This window comes from Panicum hallii, chromosome 5 (genome assembly GCF_002211085.1).
Source record: "Panicum hallii strain FIL2 chromosome 5, PHallii_v3.1, whole genome shotgun sequence".
NCBI lineage: Eukaryota > Viridiplantae > Streptophyta > Magnoliopsida > Poales > Poaceae > Panicum > Panicum hallii.
The window spans coordinates 10905672-10930255 of NC_038046.1; the positions used below are offsets into that span (position 1 = coordinate 10905672).

General features: G+C 50.3%; 1 protein-coding gene and 1 non-coding gene across 2 annotated transcripts; both read left to right on the plus strand.

The window, feature by feature from the left end:
* The first annotated feature begins 17089 nt into the window (after window positions 1–17089).
* Window positions 17090–18048, plus strand: LOC112894041 (zinc finger A20 and AN1 domain-containing stress-associated protein 2-like). The gene has a single exon (XM_025961614.1). It carries the CDS (start codon window positions 17273–17275, stop codon window positions 17723–17725), a length of 453 nt encoding a protein of 150 aa, XP_025817399.1. The 5' UTR covers window positions 17090–17272; the 3' UTR covers window positions 17726–18048.
* Window positions 18049–18340: 292 nt separating this feature from the next.
* On the plus strand, window positions 18341–18411 carry TRNAG-CCC. Its single transcript has one exon. It is a non-coding gene; the product is annotated as a tRNA-Gly (tRNA).
* The last annotated feature ends 6173 nt before the right edge of the window (window positions 18412–24584 follow it).

The window sequence follows — 24584 nt, forward strand, 5'->3', positions numbered from 1 at the left end:
CAACTAGGCTCCTTAGAAAAGTCTGGTTGAAGATTGAAGTGAGCTTCATATCTTGGTACTTGACTCTTGCGTACATGACCCACAGATTTGAGATATAGGTCTACTACGTGCTTTGGACTACGACATTTCTTTGCTACGTGCTTGTAGAAACCACACTTGTAACAAGTCTTGGATTTGTCGAGCTTAGGCTTTGAATTATCATTACTCTGATTGTTGGCATTGTACATCTTTTTCTTGTGAAACTTGCGTTTCCCTTTGAAGTCCTTAGAATGGCGTGAAGGGCCATTAAACTTTTTAGTATTATGAACATTATGATGGACTTCAGGTAGAGGCTTTGCTCCTGTTGGGAGCTTATGATGATTCTTTAAAAGTAGTTCATCATGTTTCTCTGCCTGAGTTAAGATGTGTATAAGTTCAGTGTAAGCTTGAAAATTTATTGCATGGTACTGATGTTGTAAAACCCTATCTGCGGGGAGCATAGTAGACAAAGTCTTTTATATCTTTGCCGCGTCATCAGGTTCTTTTTCGCAAAATTTCAATTTGCCACATATTGTATGAACGGCATGATTATATTCTTCCACAGTTTTAAAATCTTGAATACGTAAATTGTTCCATTCATAACTGGCTTCCGGCTAGACTAGTTGTTTTTGCTTCTTATACCGTGCTTTGAGTTCATTCCACAAAGTTTTCGGACATTCTTCCATTAAGTACTGAGCCTTAAGATCAGGGTGAATATAATGACTTAGAAATAGTAGCACACCGAATCTCATTTTTTCTGTGATATTTGGGTCTCCTGCATCAGGTTCATTAAGAACTTGAATTAATCCGCGAGATGAGAGAGTGATCTTCATGTCCGATGACCATGCTGGATAGTTGTGTCCATCAAGTGCGAGTTCTGTTAACTCCTTGGTGGTCATTATATCTACATGGTATAAACCATATATTTGATTAATTTACAATAAATTGCAAATCCAAATCATTATGGTAATGTATAATAATCATTATAATAAATGATAAAATATTTTAAACAAGTTGATACTTGTATGTGTGTGTGGACCTCATATTTGGAAATTAATTGTGGTTTGGGTAGTCACCAATTTAGGTGTAGACCTCTTATCATTTTTCATGTCTTAATATTGGATACGCACTTTGAAGATAATCTCCATGTATTAGACATAGAGTAGATCTCGCAGTAGCATGTATATCCCGCTACCTTGTGTATGGTCAATATTAAATATGGATTATAGCAATTGTATACACATATTTGTTCTAATAGTGATATTGTGTATGCACGTTGAAGATAATCTCTATGTATTAGACATAGAGTAGATCTCACAGCAGCATATATATCATGCTACCTTGTGTATGGCCAATATTAAATATGAACTTTATCGTATTTATACTAATTAAACCACAATAAGGTTTATCCAAGTCGTGGCTTAAATTTGTCCAAATTATAGCCAAATATATTCAAATAAAAATGAGGTAATCACTTGAGTTTTGCATTTATTTGTCTCAACATGTTGTTGTATTGTTCGAGTATTAGTTATTTATTGATTAAGCACATGCGTATAAATGATAATATGGCTTAATGTAAGGAAATAACCATAAGTTGCAAGTAAAGGAATTGCAATAATAAAGTAGAAATGTAATTCTTGCAACAATAATATTGAATATTGCAATATCCTTCAATCCAGGGTGCAGTTTACAAATGATGAGTTACTAAGTACGGGTTCTGAAATTTCTTTGAAACCCAAGGTCTACAACATAAAATAAGTTGTGTAGTGTGTCACTACTAAGGATTAAACTGCAAATATTTATAACCCTGGGGACTTATTCATGAATTCTAGCAATTAATGGAACATTCCATGGGCTAAGATCTGCAAAGAAATGGTGCCTATTGTAGCCCATGCGTGTGGCGCATCTGAGGCAGGTGAAGAAAAGCAGAGAAAAAGGGGGAGGTGGCCGACGGCTTAGGGTTAGGTTTTCCCTTTCCCATCATCAGCCGCTGCCGCCACCATGTTCTCTGCCGCCATTCCCCCGGCCGCCTGCCCCTTTGCACCGTCTTGCCGGCTTAGGCCGGCGAGTACTCCTCCGTGGAGGAGGAGGACTCGATTTCCTAGTGGTGTACGATGTTCGGGAGGCGCCGGGCCGCTTCGCCGTGGGGAATGTTTATCCACGTGCGGATGAGGCCCGGCCTCCGATTCGCCACCGCCGTCACGTTCCAGCGGGCGAAGGTCTGCGCTGGCGGTGGGGGGTAGCAGATCCCCCGGTGCTTGCTCTGTCGTTGTAGAAGGGAGCGGCTCCGCGTCGCTCCGCCATGGTGCGGCCCACTAGTCCACTGCTGCTGCTAGTGATGCTGGTGTTGTTGAGGCCAAGAGTTCTCGTCCAAGATCCACTGAAGCCCGGAGGAGCCGGTGTTGGAGATAGCGCTGCCACGGGATGAAGTCCCGGGATGAAATCGGTGTTGGGGCGGCGTGGTTCCGATGTGGTGGAAGACGAAGTGGGTGTCGGTGTCGGAAGACGGCGAGGTGGTGTTGCCGGGGCTGCGACGTGGCGCGTTGGGGTGGCATCGGGACCTCGGCCTGGCGTGGTGGAAGTGGCGCATGGGCTGGCGGCGCCGGGGCCGCGGCGTGGCGCAGGGCTGGCGGTGCTGGGGCCGCAGCTTGGCGTAGGGCGGGCGGCGCCGGGACCGCGACGATCGTCCAATTGCTTGGTCCGGCTGCGTCGTGGTTTGGCGCTGGGCGTTGAGGATGCAGACAACGATGGCCTCCGACACTCGTGGCGTGAAGACGGCGGCCACCACGACAGGAACTTCGGTGCACGGGAACGGTAAGACGGTTGCCAGCCTCATGCAGTGCGTGACCGCGGCGTGGAAGACTTGTTCCGGCATTCTGAGCGTAGGAGCCGCGGTGGTTACGGCGTGCAGGACGTCCTCGACGGTGAAGTCCAAGGACAGGGCGACGACAAACTTGACGAAGAACATCACAGAAGGATCTAACAAGCATGTTCACGGGCGGTGAATTCCTGGGCGCCATGCTCTCACCTTCGAGTGGTGGAGGCGGAAGGCCTCCCCTTCTTCTTGTTCCTCGTCGAGATCCAAAACAGCGTGTCGAGCGAAAGTGCTGATAACGTGTTTAGTTTAATCTTAAAATGGATGTAAATGATTCTCTTGTTAATCATAATGAACAGTGATTACATATTTATATGGATTCAAAAGAACCAACACGCCGGTTCGGAAGGGACACGCCCCTTCTGTTATCGCCATAATTTAGGGTTTCGATCGACAACACCTTCCGAATGGGCCTCTGTTAATGGACGCGTCCTGTCATTAGCAACCGCTAATGATGGGATTAACTAACTAATCCATATGTTAATCACGTGGTTAACGCTAAGGCTAATCACGATGGGGGTTTCATACCCCTGTTTCCAAGAATGCCACGTCAGTTTGGAGGATGAATGAAACACTATGCCTCAATGGAGAGTTTCATTTCACTATTTTCAAAACTAACCAGTGTAATTAAATGCTAGTTGATCTATTGGCGCACGGGATCCCCATGAAACAACGGCGGTCAAAGTGGTCGTTTCACGCCATTTCCAACGTCTTGGAAACGAGTTAGCAGAGTGTCGTGGGGATGAAACTGGTTCCTTCTCTTCGCTCATTAAATCAGTGCCAAATCATCAAAAATGCTGATGTGTCATGATAATTAATGTTATAAAACTCGCCATGAAACCCTATTGTAATTAGCCTAATTGATCAGACACTAATAATTTCTAACAGGAATTTCGGGGCGGCGCAAGGTGCCACACAAGCCAACGGGGTTTAAATGGCCCGCCCGTGCGCGCGAAGTGGCCCGTTCCCTTCCAACAGCTGGAAGCGCTAGTTGCTCTGCGTGCGGACAAACGGGAAGCCCTTGTTGGGTTCTTTCTTCTGTGCCAAGACCCCGTGTGCGCCAGTATGTGCAGCCTCGGTTTTTTTTTAAAAAAAAAGAGAGAATGGCCTCGGCTTATTTGCCGCCGCTGCCAATGTCCATTTCCTTCTGCTAGGATCGGAACGGCTGTACTAATATGATGGTCTAAAGTTGTACAGCTGATTAGGTAGTTAGGCTTCATGATATTGAGCATTCTAATCATGTGTGCCGTGTGCGTACGTTGCAACCGATGTAATCATCGCTCTAATCTGAACTGAAAATCTCCAGAACCACGGTCGGTATTAAACAAGAGTTCGTTCGATTATTGCGGTGCAAAAGGGACCAAAGGCAAGGGTATCGGAAGCTCATAGTTTATTCTTCTCACGTCTCCAGTGGAGAGCTCGGCGCCGCCCGGATAATCTTCCGGTTCGCTGCACTGGCGCCCGCCCAACTGCTGCTCCGCCGAACAGTTGGAGCTGCGCGCATCATTCCCCTTCGTGCGGCGTTCGTTGGCGAGAAAAGCCAACGAAACGACCACGCAGATATTGTTCTTTACTCCACTGTTCATGATTCCATTCCAGTTCCGTTTCCATGCATGCATGTACTTCAGAAATGCAAAGCCCCCGGCCCGCAGAATGATCGACGCGTTCCATGATTAAACTGGTGCGGTGCAGCCCTGCTTGACTAAGGCCCCGTTTTATTCCTAGGGCTAAACTTTATTTCTATCATATTTAAAAAGTTTATCATTTAGAAATATTAAATAAAATTTGTCTAAAAAATTATTTCACAGATTCAATGAGTTTAATTAATCTATAATTTGCAATAGTGATGCTACAATAACCGTCCGCTAATTATAAATTAATATACCTTATTAGATTCATCTCATAAATTAGCGCATGAGTTTTGCAATTAGTTTCGTAATTAAATTTTATTTAATATTTTTAAATGATAAGATTAACTTTAATGTGATCGGGCTAAAATTTAACTCTCATAACCCGACACTCCCTAAACAATCTGTTAACTATACCATCTTCTTTGTTAACTATATATAAGTATCTTTTGGGGGGCGGGGGGGGATCGTTTTTAAATCGTACCGATCGTGCAGGTCACACTGCGCCCGGCCCTCCCCTCCCTTTTTGCGCGAGTGGAGCGGCGCATTTGAAGCCCCGGTGGTCAGAAGAGACAAACAATCATGGGCTAAGAATGGGCGCAATCGATTACGCGCGCGCAACAGGACAGAGAGAGCCCGCATTTCGGCCGATCTCTTTACCTTTTTTTCTCTCTCTTCATTCACTTTGTGCATTCGGAACTTTTCACTATCATAATGCCATAATTAGGTCCTACTATGTTCCCACTAAAGCGTGCTATTCCTAAATAATACTAGCAGGTAGGTACTACCTCGTCTCCTCCATAAAGAAAGAACTAGCTAGCTAGGTTAGCCTCGTGACTCATGAGGCAGGGGAAGGGAGAGCATTCGTAGGCCCAGCTTTGGGTGACAGTGTACCACCACCACCACTCGCCAGTCGTTAGCTCACTCATCAACGGGCAATACCAGCTCCATTGGCAGATCAGCAGGGCGAGCCAGGTAGTAGATGTAGATCAGAATCAAATCGCACGGGGGCCAGGCCTGGAGGCCCATCCGGCAACCCCCACGCAGATTTTTAGGCAGCTGCTACATACGAGTGACAGGCACTTGACGGAACGTCTGACGCATGCCCGGAGCCTTCCTCGGTCGCTGGTCGCGGTCGTCGTGCACAGGTGGGACGCAGCCATCCGCGTCGCCGTCGAGGGCGCACGCGGCCCCCGACGGAAAGCGCCGTTGCCGCCGCATCCCGGCGCAGCCGTCGCCCTCGCGTGCATGCGGCCGGGACAGCGGCGGGCAGCGGCCCGGCCGTATACCGGGGCCGTGACAAGGCGACTGCTCGCCGCGACCGCCTGCCCCCCACGTCTGCGTATTCCTCCGTACGTACGCGCTGCCGCGATCGACCCGTGGCCAGCCGGCCAGCCGCCCCGTTGGACGGACCCGGGCGGACGGGCGCGGACAGCGAGGGCGACCGGACGGAACGGACGACGGGTACGACACCGCGCCGCGAGTGTCCAGACTCCAGACGCTATACGTGATGAGGACGATGATGCTTCGGGGCCGCCTCGGATGCCCGCCGCGAGCACGCGTCCCCAGCGAGACGGCAACGGCGCCATCAACGCGCTGTGCGTGCCCGTGCGCGCGGGTGTGGTTACCCGTCCCTCTCGCGGTTCGTACGAGGCGGCCTTGGACGAAGAACAGAAAACAGGGGAGGTGCAGGGATAGGGATGCCTGGGGCCGTTTGTCTTGTTTGCCTGTTCGCCGAGGAACCGTGTGGGGCTGCTCCTGATTGAGCGTTTGAGTTGTGTGCAATGCCGCACGGACTTGACGATGCGCGGGAATGGCAGACGAACTGGCGTTGCTGATGGTCTGATGGATGGGTGCAGACGGAGACGGCCGGCCCTCCAGTCCTCCCGTTGCAATCAGTCGGGCCACCGAGATGGTCGACGTTGGATGGCTCCATAATTCGCGAGTTCTGTGTTCTGGAATCTGTGTTCTGGTGCGCACAGCCAGGTGCACCAGGTCAGCAGTAGCCTTCAATTCTTGCTCGTGCTGATCACAGTTTCCCTCCTGCGCGCCCAGGTCTGGCCATTCCGTGGCACAGTCTGACTCTGTCCATCACGGTACAGCAGCAGCACGCAGAGGCAGGCAGGCGACTGCACCTGCGTCACCTGCAGTGAGTGCTAGGCCTGCTGGTTGTTTATCGTTACGAAGAGCAGTGCACGGAACCGAACCTGAGGCACCTGGGAGTAGCTCCTACACCAGCACTGGCGACTAGACTTGAGATAAACAAAACAATAACCGGTGGGAAGCCCACGCCCCTACCGATCTGAACAACTCACGTGTCGCGCGTACAAAAAAAAAATACTCCTGCTGTCCTCCATGCCTCAGCCCCCCTGGCCTCCTCGTCCTGTCAAACAGCAACGGTGGAGAACTCCACCGGAGACCTTGTGATGGATGGAGATGGATGCATAACCTTCCTGCGATTCCCAGACGGCAACGCCGGCAATTGAAAGCGGAAGCACATGGGGGCGAGGAGACCGGACGCGGAGGAAAAGCCCAGCGCAGCCAGCAGCCCAGCAGGTAACACCTGGACTGGGCGCTCCCCAGGTCATCAGGGGTCGATCCGTCCGCCCGCACCGTCACATGCCCTGTCTCGGCGACCCGGAGACTCATCCATGGCTTCTTCCCTTCCCAGTCCCGGAGACCGGCCGGCTTGCTAAACCTCGCTGGGCAAGCAGGCGCAGTAGGATATTGTTTCGTCACGTGACGCGCCCACTGGGGCTGTCTGGCCGATGCCATGCGTGCGGCGTACAGCTGCTGCTCGTGCTCGTGCTCCGGGGCGTGGAGGCTCCCGTGTCGCCATGCGACAGGCCTGCAGCATGCCACTCTCGGTACATGCATGTATAAGTAGACCAGTGCTGCTGGCACATGCGCACGGAGCATATAAATTCTTTCTGCGAACGACGTTTGAATCCGCGTGCCGGCCGGTGTGTTTGGCCCTGATTCCTGACGAATCGATCGGGCCTGCGAGCACTGCTCGAACTCGAGCTGCTCTGTCCTGTGCCGCACATCGGCACATCCATGCCGTGGTTCCGTGTTCGGCTGTTCGCTGCCGCACTGACATGGGAATCGGGTCGATCGGAAGGAAGGCGAGACTTGCATTGGGGGATAAACAAAACAAACGCTGCCACCTGCGAGAGGCCAGAGATCAGGTCGGTCAGGGGAGCTGCTTGTCGGGTTGCTTGACTATCTATGCTGCTACCCCGTGGAGAGGTGATGCCCGTACAGGAGGACACGATCGTATGTCTCAGTATGCGGCTGGTACACAGCAGGTGGATTGCAAGTCCGCAACTGTGCCGCCTCCGTCGGTAAGCAGTTCGGCCGTAACTTTTTTAATTAGTCTATATTTAATATTTATAATTAATTTTCAAACATTATATATATATATATGATAGGAATTAAAGTTTAATAGAGATTATCCTCTATACCGCGTGGCATGTCGCGGTGCCAGAAAAGGCAACAGACCTGCAGATCGGTAGGGGCTACCACTGCAGTGCTGTGTGTACGGATACTCGGCCGTACTACTCCCATTTATCACCATCCGATCATCGATCGCGTGTAGATAAGGCTAGCTAGCTCTCGCCTTGTGTTTACTTTACTTTCATGTCGAGAGCTACGTCCTGCTGCTGCCTATCGGCATGTAAAAGGCAGCATGTCCGCACGCGCGCGAGTTGTCGCGGAGCGTACCGTAGGGGCGTGAGCATACGTATCCGTATGACCGTATCCATTCTCCTCATCCTGTTGATCTCTTATCCAGACGACAACGGGCGGCGGGGACCTCAGAGAAAGAAAGGAGGAAAGGAGAGGCGTGAGAGCGAGGCGTACGTGCACCGGCCCGTGGGATGGCGTCCGCGCATACTTGAATCGACAGCGATGGCGCGAGGCGGAGGGAGACGGGAGTCCCAACCGGGCGGCACGGGCCAGTGCGCGCGCACGCACGCGTCGACAGCTGCCTGCCGTGGGAAGATCGAAGACGAAGAAGAAATGTCTGTCCGGCCACTAGACGCGCCGCGCGCGCGCGACGTGCGTGTACGTATGGTTGCGCCGCGGTTTGCGTGTAGCCAGCAATCTGTCCCGTACTCCATCCCATCCAACCGTCCGACAACTACGTGTCGACGCAAGTACGCGTCGATGCGCTTAGACTTTTCTGCGTGCACGCGCGCGCACCGAGGGCGGCACGTGTCGGGACTCGCAGGATCCGATTCCAGTCACGCTGAGTTTTCCTTTCAGCAAAGACGTTTGCAGGCGTACAACACGGCCGGCCGGGCTGACGCAGATATATATATTTTTTTGACGCAGATACTTCTGCGGTACGTGGAGCCAAGTCCAGATCATACACATGGCAGCGATGAAACGATCAAACGAAGGCGTCAACCTTTCCGTGCCAGGAGCCCAGGACAAGAGACACATTAACTCGCCCGCGCTAGCTAATCGAACAGTGGATGGATGGTGTGCAGCAACTCAACAGGAAGGCGATTCGCAGCTTCGCCATGGGCAGCGGCAGGTGGTGCAGTTCACTAGTTCAGCTAAGCTACCACCCACGCTAATAAAACCAGCCGCACATGCGCCTCCTCCCCAACCTTAAATCGAACGTCTGGTCAAATCCGGCAACAGCTAGCTGCTCTCCTAGCTGGCCGCGAGCCACCATCTCTGAGATCAGATCGCCACGCTCCAGTCCAATGCAGTACTTCTTTTTTTTTGTTTGATTTGTGAGTACACCTAGACATGCATAATATGATATGACAATGCAACTGCTAGTACATGCTGCAGTACGTCTCCGTGCCCTAATTAACAATCATTTAGGATCCGAGTTTCTTAATTGGAGAAGAAGAAGCTGCGCGTTTGTCACGGGCCCAGCAGCACCCGGCCTCGCACGTGGGCTGGTGCCGGCGGGCGACGCGTCCGGAACCACACACGCGTGCGACGAACGGAGCTGCGCTGCTCGCCGGAGTCCAGACACCGGAGGACGCAATGGACGCGCGCATGAACGCACGCGCGCGCGTGCCGGGGACGGAGAGAATGGATTGGAATCTCGCGTCCTCGCGGTTGGTGCCGCGCACCGTGCTGCCCCTGCCCTCTCTGCCTCGGTGGGCACGAGCTGGCCGGCCAGGCGATGCCGGGCCGGGAGGTTGGCTAGAGAGATAGATTAATCCGTCCGTGACGCACGGCACGGCCTCCGGCCTCCGGCTAGTTTTAACAAGTCCTGGGCTGGCCGTACGTGGCCACCCCTCGTGCGCCGCGAACGTCGTCGCTCAGTCAATCATCGAGACGTCGCGCGAGAGGAGGACAGGCGGCGTCGTGGTACGGGCGGATCACGGACACGAGCTAGAGCCCAGCACGGTGCGGGAGACGCCGATGCGGATGCGGATCGGGCGCGCGCCGTGCCGTGCCGTGCCGGACGCGCACCTCGGTGCGCCTGCGGCACGACCTCGTCGCAGGCAGGCAGGCCGCCCTGCCGGGATGCAGGGCGTGCGCGACGAGGACGGCTGCGGTGTGCCACTGGACATTGGACGGATGAGGGCTCGCCGCAGGCCCGCGTGGCAGCTGGCCGGCAGTGGGGGAGAGCGGATCGCCGGGCCGTACGTACGGGAGGTGGCGTTAATTTGGTCTCGTACGAGGCGTCGTGCCGGTGCTACTCCTACTTCGAGGGCTTTGCACGGTGGCTTTGCCCCACGAGCTGTGCTGGGCAAAAGCGGATCAGAGCTGTGATTCCGGGGGGAAAACGCGTCAGTCTCCATGATCTTGACTTGTCATTACATGGGTGGCATGGCCCACAATGACGTTAGGTTTTGATTTCTACACTTGCTTACGGCTATGATCTTAATCCAAAGTAAACATGATCTGAGCCCGGCACTTGGATCAATTTTTTTTATACCGCGTCACTCTCCCCGTACTTCCGAAGCTCACCGAGGAGCTCAGAAGTCAGAATGGTTGTGCCTTGACCCAACGTTAAATAGGGATTTTGAGACATGAAACATCATGCCCATGTGACATGTGGGTTGGGCTACTTGGCTGAACAGACACTAGAGAGTCCGTTGGCGGCCTACAGAAAGACCGCAACTAGACCCACCTTGATTCAGGCCCAAAGACTAAGGATCGCTTCTGTCTTGCCACGCTCTACTGGGCCGAGAGCCCCGAATTTAGGTGGGCCGTTCATCGTGTTATAGGCCTCCGTTCTGAAAGGTATGGCCCAGACTTGGTGCCACTAATTCCATCTTTTTGTTCACCGGATACCGAATCGACCGGAAAAGGTCATTTGCAGCACCTACTGGAAAACAATACGGCATCGATGCTACCACTTATGGGGTATTTGATTTCGAAGGGTTTATTATAAGCCTATAAGTTTTTATATGGAGGGATTTATTATAAGCCTAAATTGGTGTTTGGTTGTAGCGGTTTATAAAAGCTTCTGTAGTTGGTAATGATGTTTCTACCCTTATTAATGCTCGTATAGCTGAGGAAGACAAGATTAGTAGAAGGAAAGAGAGGTGTTTTGGTGGGGCTATAGAAAATAAACCTATAAGCATCCCTTGGAGGGACTTATGGGCTTATGGAACTTATGAGCATAAAACTCGCCTATAAATCTTCATGTTTGGATGAAAATACACTTATTAGAGTTTAATGGTGGAGCTTAGAATAAACCCTCGAAACCAAACTTCCCGGCTGGACTTAGACTGTATATGGATCGAAAGAACACTACGCACACATATAGCATTACCTAGTCTCGTACCTGGGTAGTTGTAGGGATTGATGGACACGTTACTGATGCTATTCCACGTTGGAAGGTGCCGAGACATTTCCCAATGTTCGGAGCATGCGCGTGCGGGCAGACTTGACTTCGGATTATCACCTCATGGCAAGTATATCGCCAATGCTTGTGAGGTTCCCTCCATTCCCTTGAGGTCGTTGTGCATCGAGCTCACCGATACAAAGCGGGTAACGTTCTACTGTAGTTTGTACTGTTCCATATTGGAAATTAAATAAATCTCCCAAAATACATTGTAGTCCAAAAAATATCTGATTCACAAACTGTTTACTTCTCCTTATTGTGATCTTCAGGACATGCATGTCATGGACAAGGTGATTCTGTGATGATACCCTAGGCAAGTGGACGGATCACGGGCAAATCTCTGTGGAGTTTCTTGTAGAGGTGAGGATAAGTGGATTCACAGGAGCGAGCGAGGAGATGGATCTTGTGAGTATTATTTAAGAGCTCACATTCAGTTAAGAGCAAAGGAATCTATCTGCTGCTGCCTCAAAGATGCGGTCGGCTATATTTTGAAATAAAAGATGGAAGATGCTGCTAGTGATGATTCTGCGCCAATTCACCTCAGACTATGATGCACATGTCTTCCACTAATAAGGGGCATTGACATTTTGGAAAGACTGTCTACACCTGGGTGTGCTACAAAGAGAAATAATAGGTGGTGCATTGCAACACTGTCAATTCAACGTAGAATTGTATTCAAAGATACATGTAATCATCAAGTCCATATTCTCCTTTCCAAATACAATTTATTGACTTTGCACGCACCAACACCAACTCATCAATCCTAAGTTGTTCAGTATGAGTAAGCGTCATATTTGAACATTTAATAGATAATCTGGTGCATCAAATGATGCCGCTGGAGGTAAGTTTCATGAGTAGAGATTACCGTGGATTATGTAGAACTGTCGTGACCGGAAGCAGCCACCACCTCGTCGAGGTTATCGTCAACGACATGTTGATTTTGTTATGCTCCCACTGAAGCGCCTAGGAGGATAATGACAAAGAATTAAGGTAAGAAATGATACGACATATTATTGGATGATGGAGAAGACTAGTATGCAGCCGCAGTAGCCTCATCATCTTCTCCTCCCAGTGACTCCAAATCCCTTGGTTTTTCTCCAGCCCGTCCCTATGTCTGCCGCGACTGGAGATGAGCTCAACCACCGCAAAAGCAACGGTACATGGCTCCTCAAATTGATGATGATAAAATTGAAGAAATTTGGATGGGTGTGAGGAGTCGGATGACGAAGAAGACGATGATGTAACCACTGCCGACACACTCACGAATGAAAAATAAGATAATGATGAAGATGAGAGGACGATGAGTGATGGCTATGGAAGCGTCTCTTCTTTTTTGGCGCTTGATGCCAAAGGAGGAGTGAGCTTACCATAGACCATTTGTGGAGGTTGGGCTGCTTTGAACTTTGAACTCTAATTGCTTGTGGATAAATGAGATTTGTATTTATGTTATGTGTGGTGGTGTGCCAAATGAAACTTTTAAATTTGTAAGACTTATTTGTGATTCTATGTACTAGTGTGATCTTAGAATCTTGTTTTTATTGTGCTCATGACTTGGTGCTTGTTTATTTCCACTTTCTTGTTGTGATATATTTTGTCATATGCACCACATTGATATTTATCACACTTCGCGCCCCACAAATGCAATAATATAGAAGAAACTATCTGTGCAAATGGCATTTGAGGCCATCTTTGAATTTGTCTTGATGAATGCAAATATTAAGGGGGAAATCAACTATACGATCGAATTCAAAATGTTTTATTAAATTTATTATGAGCCTTAATTGTGTTGTCATCAATCATAAAAAAGAGAGAGATTGAAAGTGCATTTGGCCATCTAAATGGGTTTTTGGTGTTGATGACATACAAAATTAAGGAGCTAATGGGTTTATCGAGTTATGGACAGGTTAAAATTTAACGAAATGAAAAAAGAGAAAATACGTCAAATTTGCTTAAAGAACGGTGTTGGACTTAAAACAAGATCTTTTAATACTTTCTATTTTGAATTTGAGTATAGAAAATATCGTACTATTAAGAGGGATGCGAATGGATAACATGAAGGTATCAAAGTGCTTATTTGAAGATGCTAGCTGCCGGTGTTTTACCGGCTGCCTACCGAGGGATATACCCGAGGTGGTAAGTTTAGGTGAGGAGACGCCGAGATCAGGAACTCGAAGGTGCAAGGAACAAAAGATTTTAGACAGGTTCGGGCCGCGAGGCGCATAATATCCTACGTCCTGTATGGTGGTTTGTATTCCCTTGGGTGTTGATATTATATTTTGAATGGGTCCCTGCCCCCCTTATATATCCGGGAGGTTAGAGTTACACGGATCTAGTCAATACTAGCCAAGGAATCGTACCCGGTAGCTTCCTTCTGTACCAACTAGCTTTATCTCCTACTCAAACGAGTAGAAAACAATATAAATAAGAGATAAGACAGACTTTATCTCTTAACCCTGTTTAAACTACGTTATATATACAGCTCCGTAGCTCCGGGTCTGACACTAACCATCAAGAAAAGATACAGAATCACACACCTATACACCTAGTTTTCTAAGTGTTTTAGCGTGTGTCGGAAGTTCCGACAAGGGGTCGGAAGTTTCGACACCTGTCGGAACTTCCAGTAACTTCCGACAGGGGGTTCTCGCCCAGCCAGTTTTAGCTGGGTCGGAAGTTCCGACACTGGCAGGGGGTTCTCGGCCAGCCAGTTTTAGCTGGGTCGAAAGTTCCGACACCTGTCGGATGTTCCCTGTACCTTCCGACAACGGGTTCTTGGCCAGCTGATTTTAGCTAGGTCGGAAGTTCCGACCCCTGTGTCGGAAGTTCCGACAATCACTTAACCAGTACACTAACAGCTAGTTTTGGAGGCTCGGGTTTTTATACCCCCACACCCCCTCCTTCATTTGTTGTTGACTCCACACGCAAGAACACCTCCAAGAACACTCATTCCACTCCCTAAATCCTTCCTTGAGCTAATCCTTTAGTTGATTTGAGCTAGAACTTGGGTGAGAGCAAGATTGAGGTGTGAGACTTAACCATTTGAATGTGAGGACATCCAAGTTCATCTCAAAAGCACTTGAAGCATCCTCATCCATTGATTCACATTTGTTACTCTTGAATCTTACCTCTAGACGGTTTAGTGTCGTCCGGTTGAGCGTCCTCTTGTTTGTGTGCGTCCTAGGAAGTCTGTATTACCCATCCTTTATGAATTTCATAGTAAGTGACTCAATCCTCCTTTGTGGTTGATTGAGTTTGATAAAGGGTTAGTGGAAAATCCGGCTCTTTATGAGCTCCTCAACAGAGACGTAGCTTCCTTAGTGGGAGTGAATTTTAGGAACAAATCTCTTATGTCTTGTGTTTATTGTATTTGTTTAATTCTTGTTGATCTAGAGTTTATTTTGTGCCGATCTACATGCTCGATTTGTTGCGCTCGTAAAGATCACCTGCAGAAATCTCCTAGTATTATTACACAACTTTTGATTCAGTCAGATTCTGCAGTTTCAAGTTTATTTTTGAATTTCGTATACATCCGGTCCAGTGTCGAAAGTTCCGACAGATTTAGTTACTGCGAAGAATTTTTCAGGTTTTTCAGATATCCCTATTCACCCCCTCTAGGCATCACCAAAATTCTTTCACCTCTTATTCAAAATTTCTACTTCTGACGCTGATAACAGCGACGCACCCACAACAACTCATCCCCGCTTCGGTGCTGCATAGAAGCTCTGAAGGAAGTCCTTTGCATCCCTATGGCGCTGGAAATTAAACGCTAATGAGATAATAGTAAAGCTAGGGCCACTCCCATGTATATCGAATTCCTATAATAGTATGGATGGTCTATTGTGGTGTGGCACTATGGAAAGGCAAACAACTCATGGGAATGTGGGGGAGAGAAAGGAGGAGGAGGAGGAGGAGGAATGCAGAGGAGGAAGAAGAGGAGAACCCCTTAGCATCAAGGCTGCATCTGCCACTTGCTAAGTGGCAAAAGAATGCTTTCATAGGAGCACCTAGCTTCTTTCATAGGAGCACCTAGATAGAGACAAGCAAAGACCCCACCGCTGGGCAGTATGCGTGAGTTCTAAATATTTAACCCAATCAAGATACACTCGGAAGCATGCCAAAACTGCCGTGCTCGAGGACAGCGGAGAAATAGATGTTCTTAGTCCTACTAATCACCACAATATGCACATTGTCATGACTCAATAATGTTCCGATAGTGTAGTAGCACAACAGGAGGCAGCCGCTGTCTGTGTGAGCCACAGTAAGTGCTTGCACCTTGGCGTGCCAGCATCCTCCGAGATGGATGCTTGCACCCTGGACTTTTTGTTTTCTTTTAGTTGATATAGAAGTGAGACAATTGCATGCAACATAACAAAATATAAAGCCTAACCAAGTTAAAAGGGAGGGTTGTTGAGGTTGCGCATCCTCTATTTATACTGTTGTAAGCCTGTAGCCCAAGCCAATGCAAGGTGATCAACTGTTGCCCAACTCTTCACACGAGCAACTGCTACTTAATAAGTTGACAAACGGCAACGACTATGGAAGCGGCAGTTGACCTAGACAAATCTTATTCGTTATCTTCTCGAGGATGTGGATGGACCGTCGGAGCACCGGCGTTACCAACGGAGAATTCCTTAATGCAAGCTTGCAGCAGTACTTTATGCAATTGTGCCTGCAACTCCTCCACTCTGTACGTTGTTCGCAGAACAACATGAATCCATGGTGAAGGCAGCTCGTTTGTTTGGATGAAGTGGTGATTCGATATGTCCCTGGTGTAGGACTTGCATTGGCCTTGAACACCTGAAGTGGTTCCACTACAACACTATGAACCTACATGTCAGTAGGGAAGTCCCCTTAGTTACTGCATCGATATTGAACTTGCTCCCTTCGACGGGACCGTCATGTCCGTCTTCTATTTGCTTCCTAACATCTTATCAAGGCTTTAGGGATTTTCAGCGTCAGCAATGCGGTAAGAAACTTATCCTCCTCGTCATTTCTGATGTACCTGACCAAAAGATAGCGTTAGGATTACTAAAAGAGAAAACTATACGGGAAAAACTATATCGCATCTTTGTACGGCTATAATAGGCACACCAGAAATTTTCTATTCTACTTTATCCGGCTTGTTTACATATCTCATTAGGTTTGTCCTAAGTCAAATTAATTTAATGTTGACTAAATTTATAGAAAAATATAACAGCATCTACAATACCAAATTTGCTTCATTGAATCCATTACGAAATATATTTTCATAGCGCATATATTTGGTAGTATAGATATTATATTTGTCTATAAATTTTATCAAAATTGAATAAGTTTGATTTAGAATAAATCTAATATGGTATGTAAATAAAACTGAGGGAGTGCTTTCTTTCCTCCTGCTTCGTAATTAACACGCATGGAGGAAACGAAATAAGACTTGGGTTCTCTAACACTTGAATTTCTTGTTAGAGTCAATTTATACTGGATTTGCAGTTGATAAGTTATGTTCAACATGCCAAAATGGCCTGTAATTCAGGACGCTCGGAGCGAGTAGCAAATTTTCCGAGCTACAATCCGGGTGCACAAACCAGGTGTTCAAGGAATAATTCAGCTAATTTTGTCCGTAAACTTTTCCCGAGTGCAAAGACACTCTTTGTGCCGATCACACTCGTCTGCTCGAGATTAAACCGCGAAGTCACCAGCGGAGGATTCCCCGCCCGCGGTTGCATTCCCGCGTAGCGTACAAAACACGTAGCCGCCTCCCACCTCGCGCGGCTCAGGCAAACGCCACCACACCACCCGTCCGTCGGAATCCACCTTCCCGAAGCCTCCCGCACCAGGTCGCGTCGGTGGCGCTCGGCCGCCTCCAAATCCACGTCCAGACGCCCAAGCTCCCACCCGCAGACACGCTCCGCCCAATTCCCAACCACCTCCACATCGACCAAACCGATGGAGCAGCAAGGGAGCCAGAACGCGCAGGAGCCGCTCCCCTGCGCCAACAACTGCGGCTTCTTCGGCTCCCCGGCCACGCGCAACCTCTGCTCCAAGTGCTTCCGGGACAGCCTCCGCCGCGCCGAGGCCCAGGCGGCTTCGGTGGCCGCGACCGCGACGGACGCGCTCACCACCTCTTCTTCTTCGGCCGCGGCGTCTGCGGGTCCCGAGCCGGCGACAGCGGCAGCGACGGATCAGGAGGTGGGGAAGGGGAAGAGCGGCCGGTGCGCGGCGTGCGGCAGGAAGGTGGGGCTGATGGGGTTCGAGTGCCGGTGCGGCGGCGTCTTCTGCGGCGCGCACCGGTACTCGGACCGGCACGGCTGCGGCTACGACTACAGGGGCGCCGGCCGCGACGCCATCGCCCGCGCCAACCCCGTCGTCAGGGCCGACAAGCAGGTCGACAAGCTCTGAGCAGCGCGCTCGCAGGTCGCAGCAAATCATCACTGGCATGGCTGCTCGATCGAATTAATGGCCGTGTGTGGCACATACTCAGTATGCGTGATTGAAGCCTTGTCGATTGGAATTAGCGTGAACATCTCTGTGGCTCTTTGCTAGTTCATGATGTATTTCTAGTTTGCTACTTGCTACTAGTGCAGTTGCTTGCCAAAGATGCTCGGCTTCGTGTGTTTCGTGCCCAGAAGCATGTCGCCCTGCGGTGCCAACCAGCCAATCGAGTTGATGGCAGTTGACTCCCCAAGTAGCAGCAACCGCGTATACGGTTGTTATTCTGGTGATAGGCTCCTCCTCATTCTCGCATCATGTTTACAGCTTGCGCAACTATCACCCAGCCACACACACCGTGATGGTGAACACTTGTGCTCCAGGAAAGGGAGCCCCCCATGGGATGGGAGCTGCGTAGTTGAATCTTGTGTCTTATGTTTGCATACGCACTTGGAATCTACACATTGCATGACTAGTCCTAATAATCTATAGGAGCTGAGCACAAGCGTGTAACCTCGTGTGCTATGGTTCCATGAAGCGTAAGAATGGTTTATAAATTTTCTTGTTTCAGTCACAGCAATAAGAGCGCATCTGGTGTAGTGGTATCATAGTACCCTCCCACGGTACTGACCGGGGTTCGATTCCCCGGATGCGCAATTCTTTTTACGTATTTGGCCTGGCCCCTCGGGAGCTGTCATTCTGTATGCTCGGCGGCGCCTCAGCATTCAGTTTTGGTTGCCATGTCATACGAGAACTGTTTTTTTTCCTTTCGTGCAACCCCGAACTCAGCAGCTTGTTTGGATTCACAAAACACAGCGTGATCCGTGCAACCAATACCGTCAGCGCTTCAATAGTGTCGGTTTCTGAAATGCTGTGGGCGGTAAGCAAAATGTCGATCGATATGGGTGTTCAGAGGCTCACCTGGGGGTGGTGTCTCTGAATTCTGATGCGCTCGAGGAGTCGAAGTAGTAGCACGGGCAGTACTGGGGAGAGATCTTCTGCGGCGAGATGCGGCGGGACCGCGACACGACGGCGTTCAGCCTGCCGCCTGCGCCACCTTGGTCCCCATCAAGTCGTGGCCGAAGCTGAAGGTGTCCTCGCTGAGAAATTTACGATTTCACCATTATTAAATCTAGGTTTCGCTGGAACGCCATCCTGCATTTGGACTTTGCCGGAATGATAAAACGATGCTAATCTGCTGAAATACCTTTTTCAACATTTACCAATTTGTTTCATATTTTATGAATGATTTAGTCATATGACCTGACCAATATGCCTTTGGACCACGCGGGCTTATCCCTCCCCTCTCTTCTCTGCCTCGTTCTTCTTTCTCGTTCTCCCTCTCTCCTCTGTCCTGCATGCCGCCGCCACAGCCATGGTACAGGGGCACGCTGCCCCTCCTAATCCCGTCTAAAATTGGAAGCCGAGCCCTTTTGCAGATGCAGCAACCCGTTCCAGGTGCTGCTGCACAACCCGAGATGGAGGCAATCTAGCTGCAGGCCCTATGGAGGTTGATTTGAGCTTCCCTCTGTTTGGTTCATCCTGTTAGATCGGGATCGGCTACCGCGTGGATATAGCTTGGAAGAAAACAGAGAGATCTAACACAAGCCGAGCGTGAGAGAGAGGGAGAGGGGAAAAGGAGCACGGGGTTATACCTTCGTGCTCTTGCGTCGCGGGCGATGCAGATGTACCCGCCATGGTTGGGGTGGCGCTGGAGCTTGCGGTGGCCGAGGCTCGGGTCGCGGGCGCGGGCATGGGGTCGAGGCGAAGGCGTGGACGATGACCGGCGGTGGAGCTTCCCGCTGCTACTGCGCTCGATCTACATCGGCTAGGGTTACAGTGTCGGTGGGGTGGCGGCGGCGGCAATCCTCGTATCGTGTGCTACTGGCCCCCACCTCTCTATATAGCGCAGCGCGACGGGGGTCCACCAGCTAGGAATGAGCTGGAGCGCCCCCGATCAGGGCGCAGGTGAGCAGAGGCCCATCGGGCCTGTTGGGGTCCGAGAGTCTTGGGAGATCAAACTAACATATCCTGCTCTTGCTCCACGGGGCCTGCTTGCTTCCTGATTTCTTTCTTTCTTTCTTTTTTATAAAGCTGCTTGGTTGGGTCTCGATTTGAGGCTTTGAGCTGCTCTCTACTGTTTTTTTCTTTCACCATTTGTGCTCGATCAGCTTCCTGTTTCCTTTCCTAGCACCATTGGGCAAGGGATGCGGATGGAGAGGACCTGGGGACGGCGAAATACAGCTCCTCCTTCGGCGCCGGCCAGCGCTGCTCCTCACCGGCACGGTCGCGAAGAAGTACCTCGAGGTCCGCCGCGCCGAGGTAGGTTCGCACTACGCCAAAACAGCAAATAGGAGCAAGCAATCTGAGACAAGCCTCTAAGGGCACGTCTCAGATTACAGAAAGAGAGTCGCGCTAAAAATGCGGGCACGGCGCTGCGTGGGGTGGGGGAGGGTAAGAGACAAATGCGAGACGCGCCGTGGGAGGGCACGTCTCCGATCATTTTGAGATCTGAGATGCGCCTTAACGTGGCTCGTCTCGCATTTATTCCCACCTCAATGCGCCGTGGGAGGGCTTGAAAGTACTGCGAGACGAGCCTTAGTAAGGCTCGTCTCTCATAGTAATGCGAGACGAGCCTTAGTAAGGCGCGTCTCGCATTGATCCAGGACCCTTTTGTGGCGCGGTGGGGCGCGTCAGTAGCGTACAATACAATTACGGTTTACATTACGTACATGGAATCAATCCCTTGAAACCGAACGAACATTCCATTACATTGTCTCAAATACGAATAATGTCACAATACATTACAATGTCTAGGCTAAATCCAACAATTATTATTACATCGACATCAATTATTACATAGATATTAAATCAGGCATTGGAGCTGGCATAGGAACGCTAGCAGCTTGGCGAGCTGAATCAACATCCTGCCCCCTGTAAGCATTGTTGTTCCCCGAGCCACAGCAGTTTACGGTGACTGCACAGTCGCTGCAGGGGAGGCAGCCGCCGAAGCAGCTAAACAGCTTCGACAAGCTCGGAAATTTCATCCTGGACCAGCTCGTGTTTCGTGGGTTTGGTGAGACAATAGAAATCGATAGAGTACTACCACTAAAGCAAAGAAAGAAAAGCTTCCTCCGTGGGTTTCGTGGGTTTGATGCAGATTCAGGCGGAATGCGACGATTCCAACAAATACATGCAGCAATGGGGGGTACCCGTGTCGCAGATCTGCGGCTGCTGGTGGAGAAGCCCGGGGATGTTGGTGGTGAAGGGAGCTGTGGTCCCCGTGTCGCAGATCTGCGGCTGGTGGTGGAGAAGCCCGCTGGAGGAGGCGCCGCAGATCTGCCGGTGTCGACCGCCGTGGTCTCCGAAGCGGTGCAGTCCGGGAGCGCGGCGGTCTCGGAGGATGCGCCGAAAATGTTGATGCCGAGCGCCGCGGTCTCCGGCACGCTGGGGAGGGGGATTTTGGTGGTGGCGAGGTCCTCGGTCTCCGGGACGCTGGAGAGGGGGATTTCAGCCGTGGTCATCTCGTTCAGCAGTACATCTCGTGACTATAATTTTCTGTCGATAAATAGCCGGGACGCGTCTCGCTTTACTTTACTGAGACAAATGGGAGACGCGCCACTGGAAAGCGCGTCTCAGATCGTGCAGATGGAAGACGCGCCATTGGATGGAACGTCTCAGATCATGCGGGCTCGAGTTCGACATCGGCCAGGCGCTCGGCGTCTCACTTTACTTTACTGAGACAAATGGGAGACGCGCTTTACTTTACTTTTTTTTAATTTGGCTTAGCCTTTTAATTTGGATAAGTATTTTGTATAACTTTTTCTTAAGTAACATGCAAACTTTTAAGCTTTGATTCTGATAGAAGTTACACATAATTATGGGAACACTTGTGCCTAAAGAGAGAAAATAAAAAAAAGTTACCCCCGGTTGGGATCCGGGGCCACCGGGCTCAACCCGCAGGGTACCACGAACAGATTGAACGGGTTCGACCCGCAGGGAGCCCTCGGGCCCCAGACCCACACCGCAAGCATGGGCAAAGAGAGGACACAGCGGCTCAAACGTACATGTATCGTAATTTCGAAACGGCAAGGACCGCCCAACCTTATAAGCTCGACGCACTCGCCTTGCGTTGGCGAGGTGGGACAAAATACCCTCCCCACGCGCGCCTGATCCGGCAACCAGCTAGTGGGCATCAAAGGCGAGACGCGCGTTTCCTACGGCGCGTCGCGCATATCGAAATGCGCGACGAGCCTTATATAACGCGGGTTGCGCATATCGAAATGCGCGACGAGCCGTAGGTAACGCGCGTCGCGCATGGTGATGCGCGACGCGCCTTAGGCACGGGAGCACGTCGCGCATTTAGAACGCTTACCTCGGCCTTCTTGGGACTTAGGTCAAATTTTCAAATCGTTCACACCCGTTCTCTGCTCCCCGCCGCCGCGCCGTCCTCTCGCGCCGCCCGTCGTCCTTGAGCCACACCGTCACTCCCTCGCGGCCGTCGTCCCCAGCCCCGCAGCGCCGCTCCGCGCTATCGGCGCCCCCCGGGCCCGAGCTCCCGTTCCCGCGAGTGCCGCCGCCGTCGAGCCTTCCCGAGCCGTCGTCCCCGGCCCCGCGGCGCCGCCCCAAGCCACCGTAGCGTCGTCCACTGCCGCCGTAGGTGAGCTTTCCCCCTTTCTAATTAGTCCGTGTTCATATATTTAAAAAAATGGAGATTACTTTGCGAGAATATGTATCACTAAAGAATTAAGCATGTCTAGGCCTAGGTATGGGATTCATACGGTTACTCTATGGTTGTATCTGATTCGGAGCGTTTACTCTATGGTTGTATCTGTTTGTTTTTCTTTCTCGTGTAGCACGATGTCCAGTGGTCCGGACAGTGTGCAGCAACCTACAGATGACAGAGCATCATCAGGACGGCCGGCACGGTCACAGTCAGGAGCTAGCACGTCTGGTGCTGGCAGAAAGAAAAGGTCACAGACAACGTGGCCATCGGATGTGAAAAGTTGTGGCCGGCTCAATTCTGAGGCAGCACCCGAAGACACATCAATCATGGTGAGATTAGGACGGGTTTGTGGCCTCACTGCCCGGCAAAGGGTGCCACTCACCTTGGAACATTTCGATGACTTGTCTTGGGACGACAAAAAGAGAATATTCGAAAACAATATTCAACCCTATGTTGAATATCCGATAGAGTTGCACGATAAGGCTACGAAGCATGCTATGAAGATAATCTCTAAAGCCTGGAGGAGCTACAAGAACAAGTAAAGTGTTGTCACTTACTATTGTCATTTACTAATTTTTTCATTATCCTACTGTCACTTATACAGATTTATTGTTTTGTCGTGCAGGCTTTTAAAGTGTTGGAAGAAGAAAGAGAACCCTTTTGACAAGTATGCGGACTTGACCAAAGAAGCCTGGGATGAGCTTGTTCAAAAGTGGAATACTCCCGAGTTCCAACAGTCAAGTGAGTATTTTCGGGATCTCCGAGCGCGGAACGAGCTTGACCACCACCTTGGCTCAGCGGGATATGCTGGAAAGCAACACAAGTGGGAGCAGGAGGATGAGATGCTGGCAGAGAGGGGCATTGAGAATCCCTATGAATCGTTTGAGGGACGGCTGGCACCATTTATGCGTGCTAGGTCAAAGCTCACGGAGGATGGCAATATCACTTTCTACAGCACGAGCGCTGAGGAAGTTGCTCAAAGGGCTTTGATGGAGAGCAGCCAAGGTTCAAATGAAGGAGTGAGGGAGTTTGATACGCTCACCAGGGCTTTGGGAACCCGTGAGCAACGGGGTCGTGTCCGTGGTGTTTCCAGTCAGTTGACCTGGAAGGAGGGGTTCCCTGAACACAAAGGCAGATACCGGAAGCGGACTCGAGACTCCTCATCAAAGGTTGACATAGATGAGATCAAAAAGCAGGTGAAGATGGAGATGTATGGAGAGCTAAAGACTATCTTCGAGTCTCAGGGATTGTCATTCCCTGATTTGCCGGGGAGTACGATGAGTGAAGAGAGAAGGGACAGCTTCGCTTGTACTGCAGCGGGTGCTTCTCAGAGTAGAGGGACAGAGAGGGCAATTGTGCCTACATCAGTGGAGCCGGATACGATAGATGGCTTGGCTCGTCCGACCCGATGCAGTCTTCTCGTGCAGCTGGTCGGAGATTCACCTTGATTGGAGGTCGGGAAAGGGCTTGTGTATCCGGTATGTCCCAGCTTGAAGGTGTCCAGGTCAGTGCATTGGTATTTGCCTCTCTTTTCTTTTCTCCTATTTCTTTTTGTTTTTTTTTCCTCTTGGTGTGTACAACTTGCTTGAGATTTAAAGGCTTTATTGTTGTTGTTGCAGGTCAGGGCTGATTGTGTTGTGGTCAAGATTGACTTAATGCATGAGTTTGCTAAGAATATCAAGCTGGATGTGCCACCAGATGACATGACCACCACTTTGCGGGATGCAGTTGCGAGAAGGGTTCAGTGGCGGAGAGCTGGTATTCATATTGATCCAGCAGATGCAGATTCAGTACCGACCACTGATCCTCAGCCACAGAGTGCTGCAGTGCCACCGACGTTTTCTGAGCCATGCCCACAGCTGCCGGATACACGGGAAGCGTTACCGGATCCGCATCCTCCTGTCCCTACTCAGCCTCAGGTTACCCCCCTCCACCTGTTCCGACAGAGCCAGCTACCGCTCCCAAGAAGCCAAGCAAGGCTAATCCTGTGAGGAAGAAGCAGAGTAGGCCGATGGCGACGAAGCGGGAGATCTCAGAGGGTAAGAAAAAGGTGGAGCGGATAAAATAACCGGTCACAAGGGCTTACACTTCTGAGAATCCAAA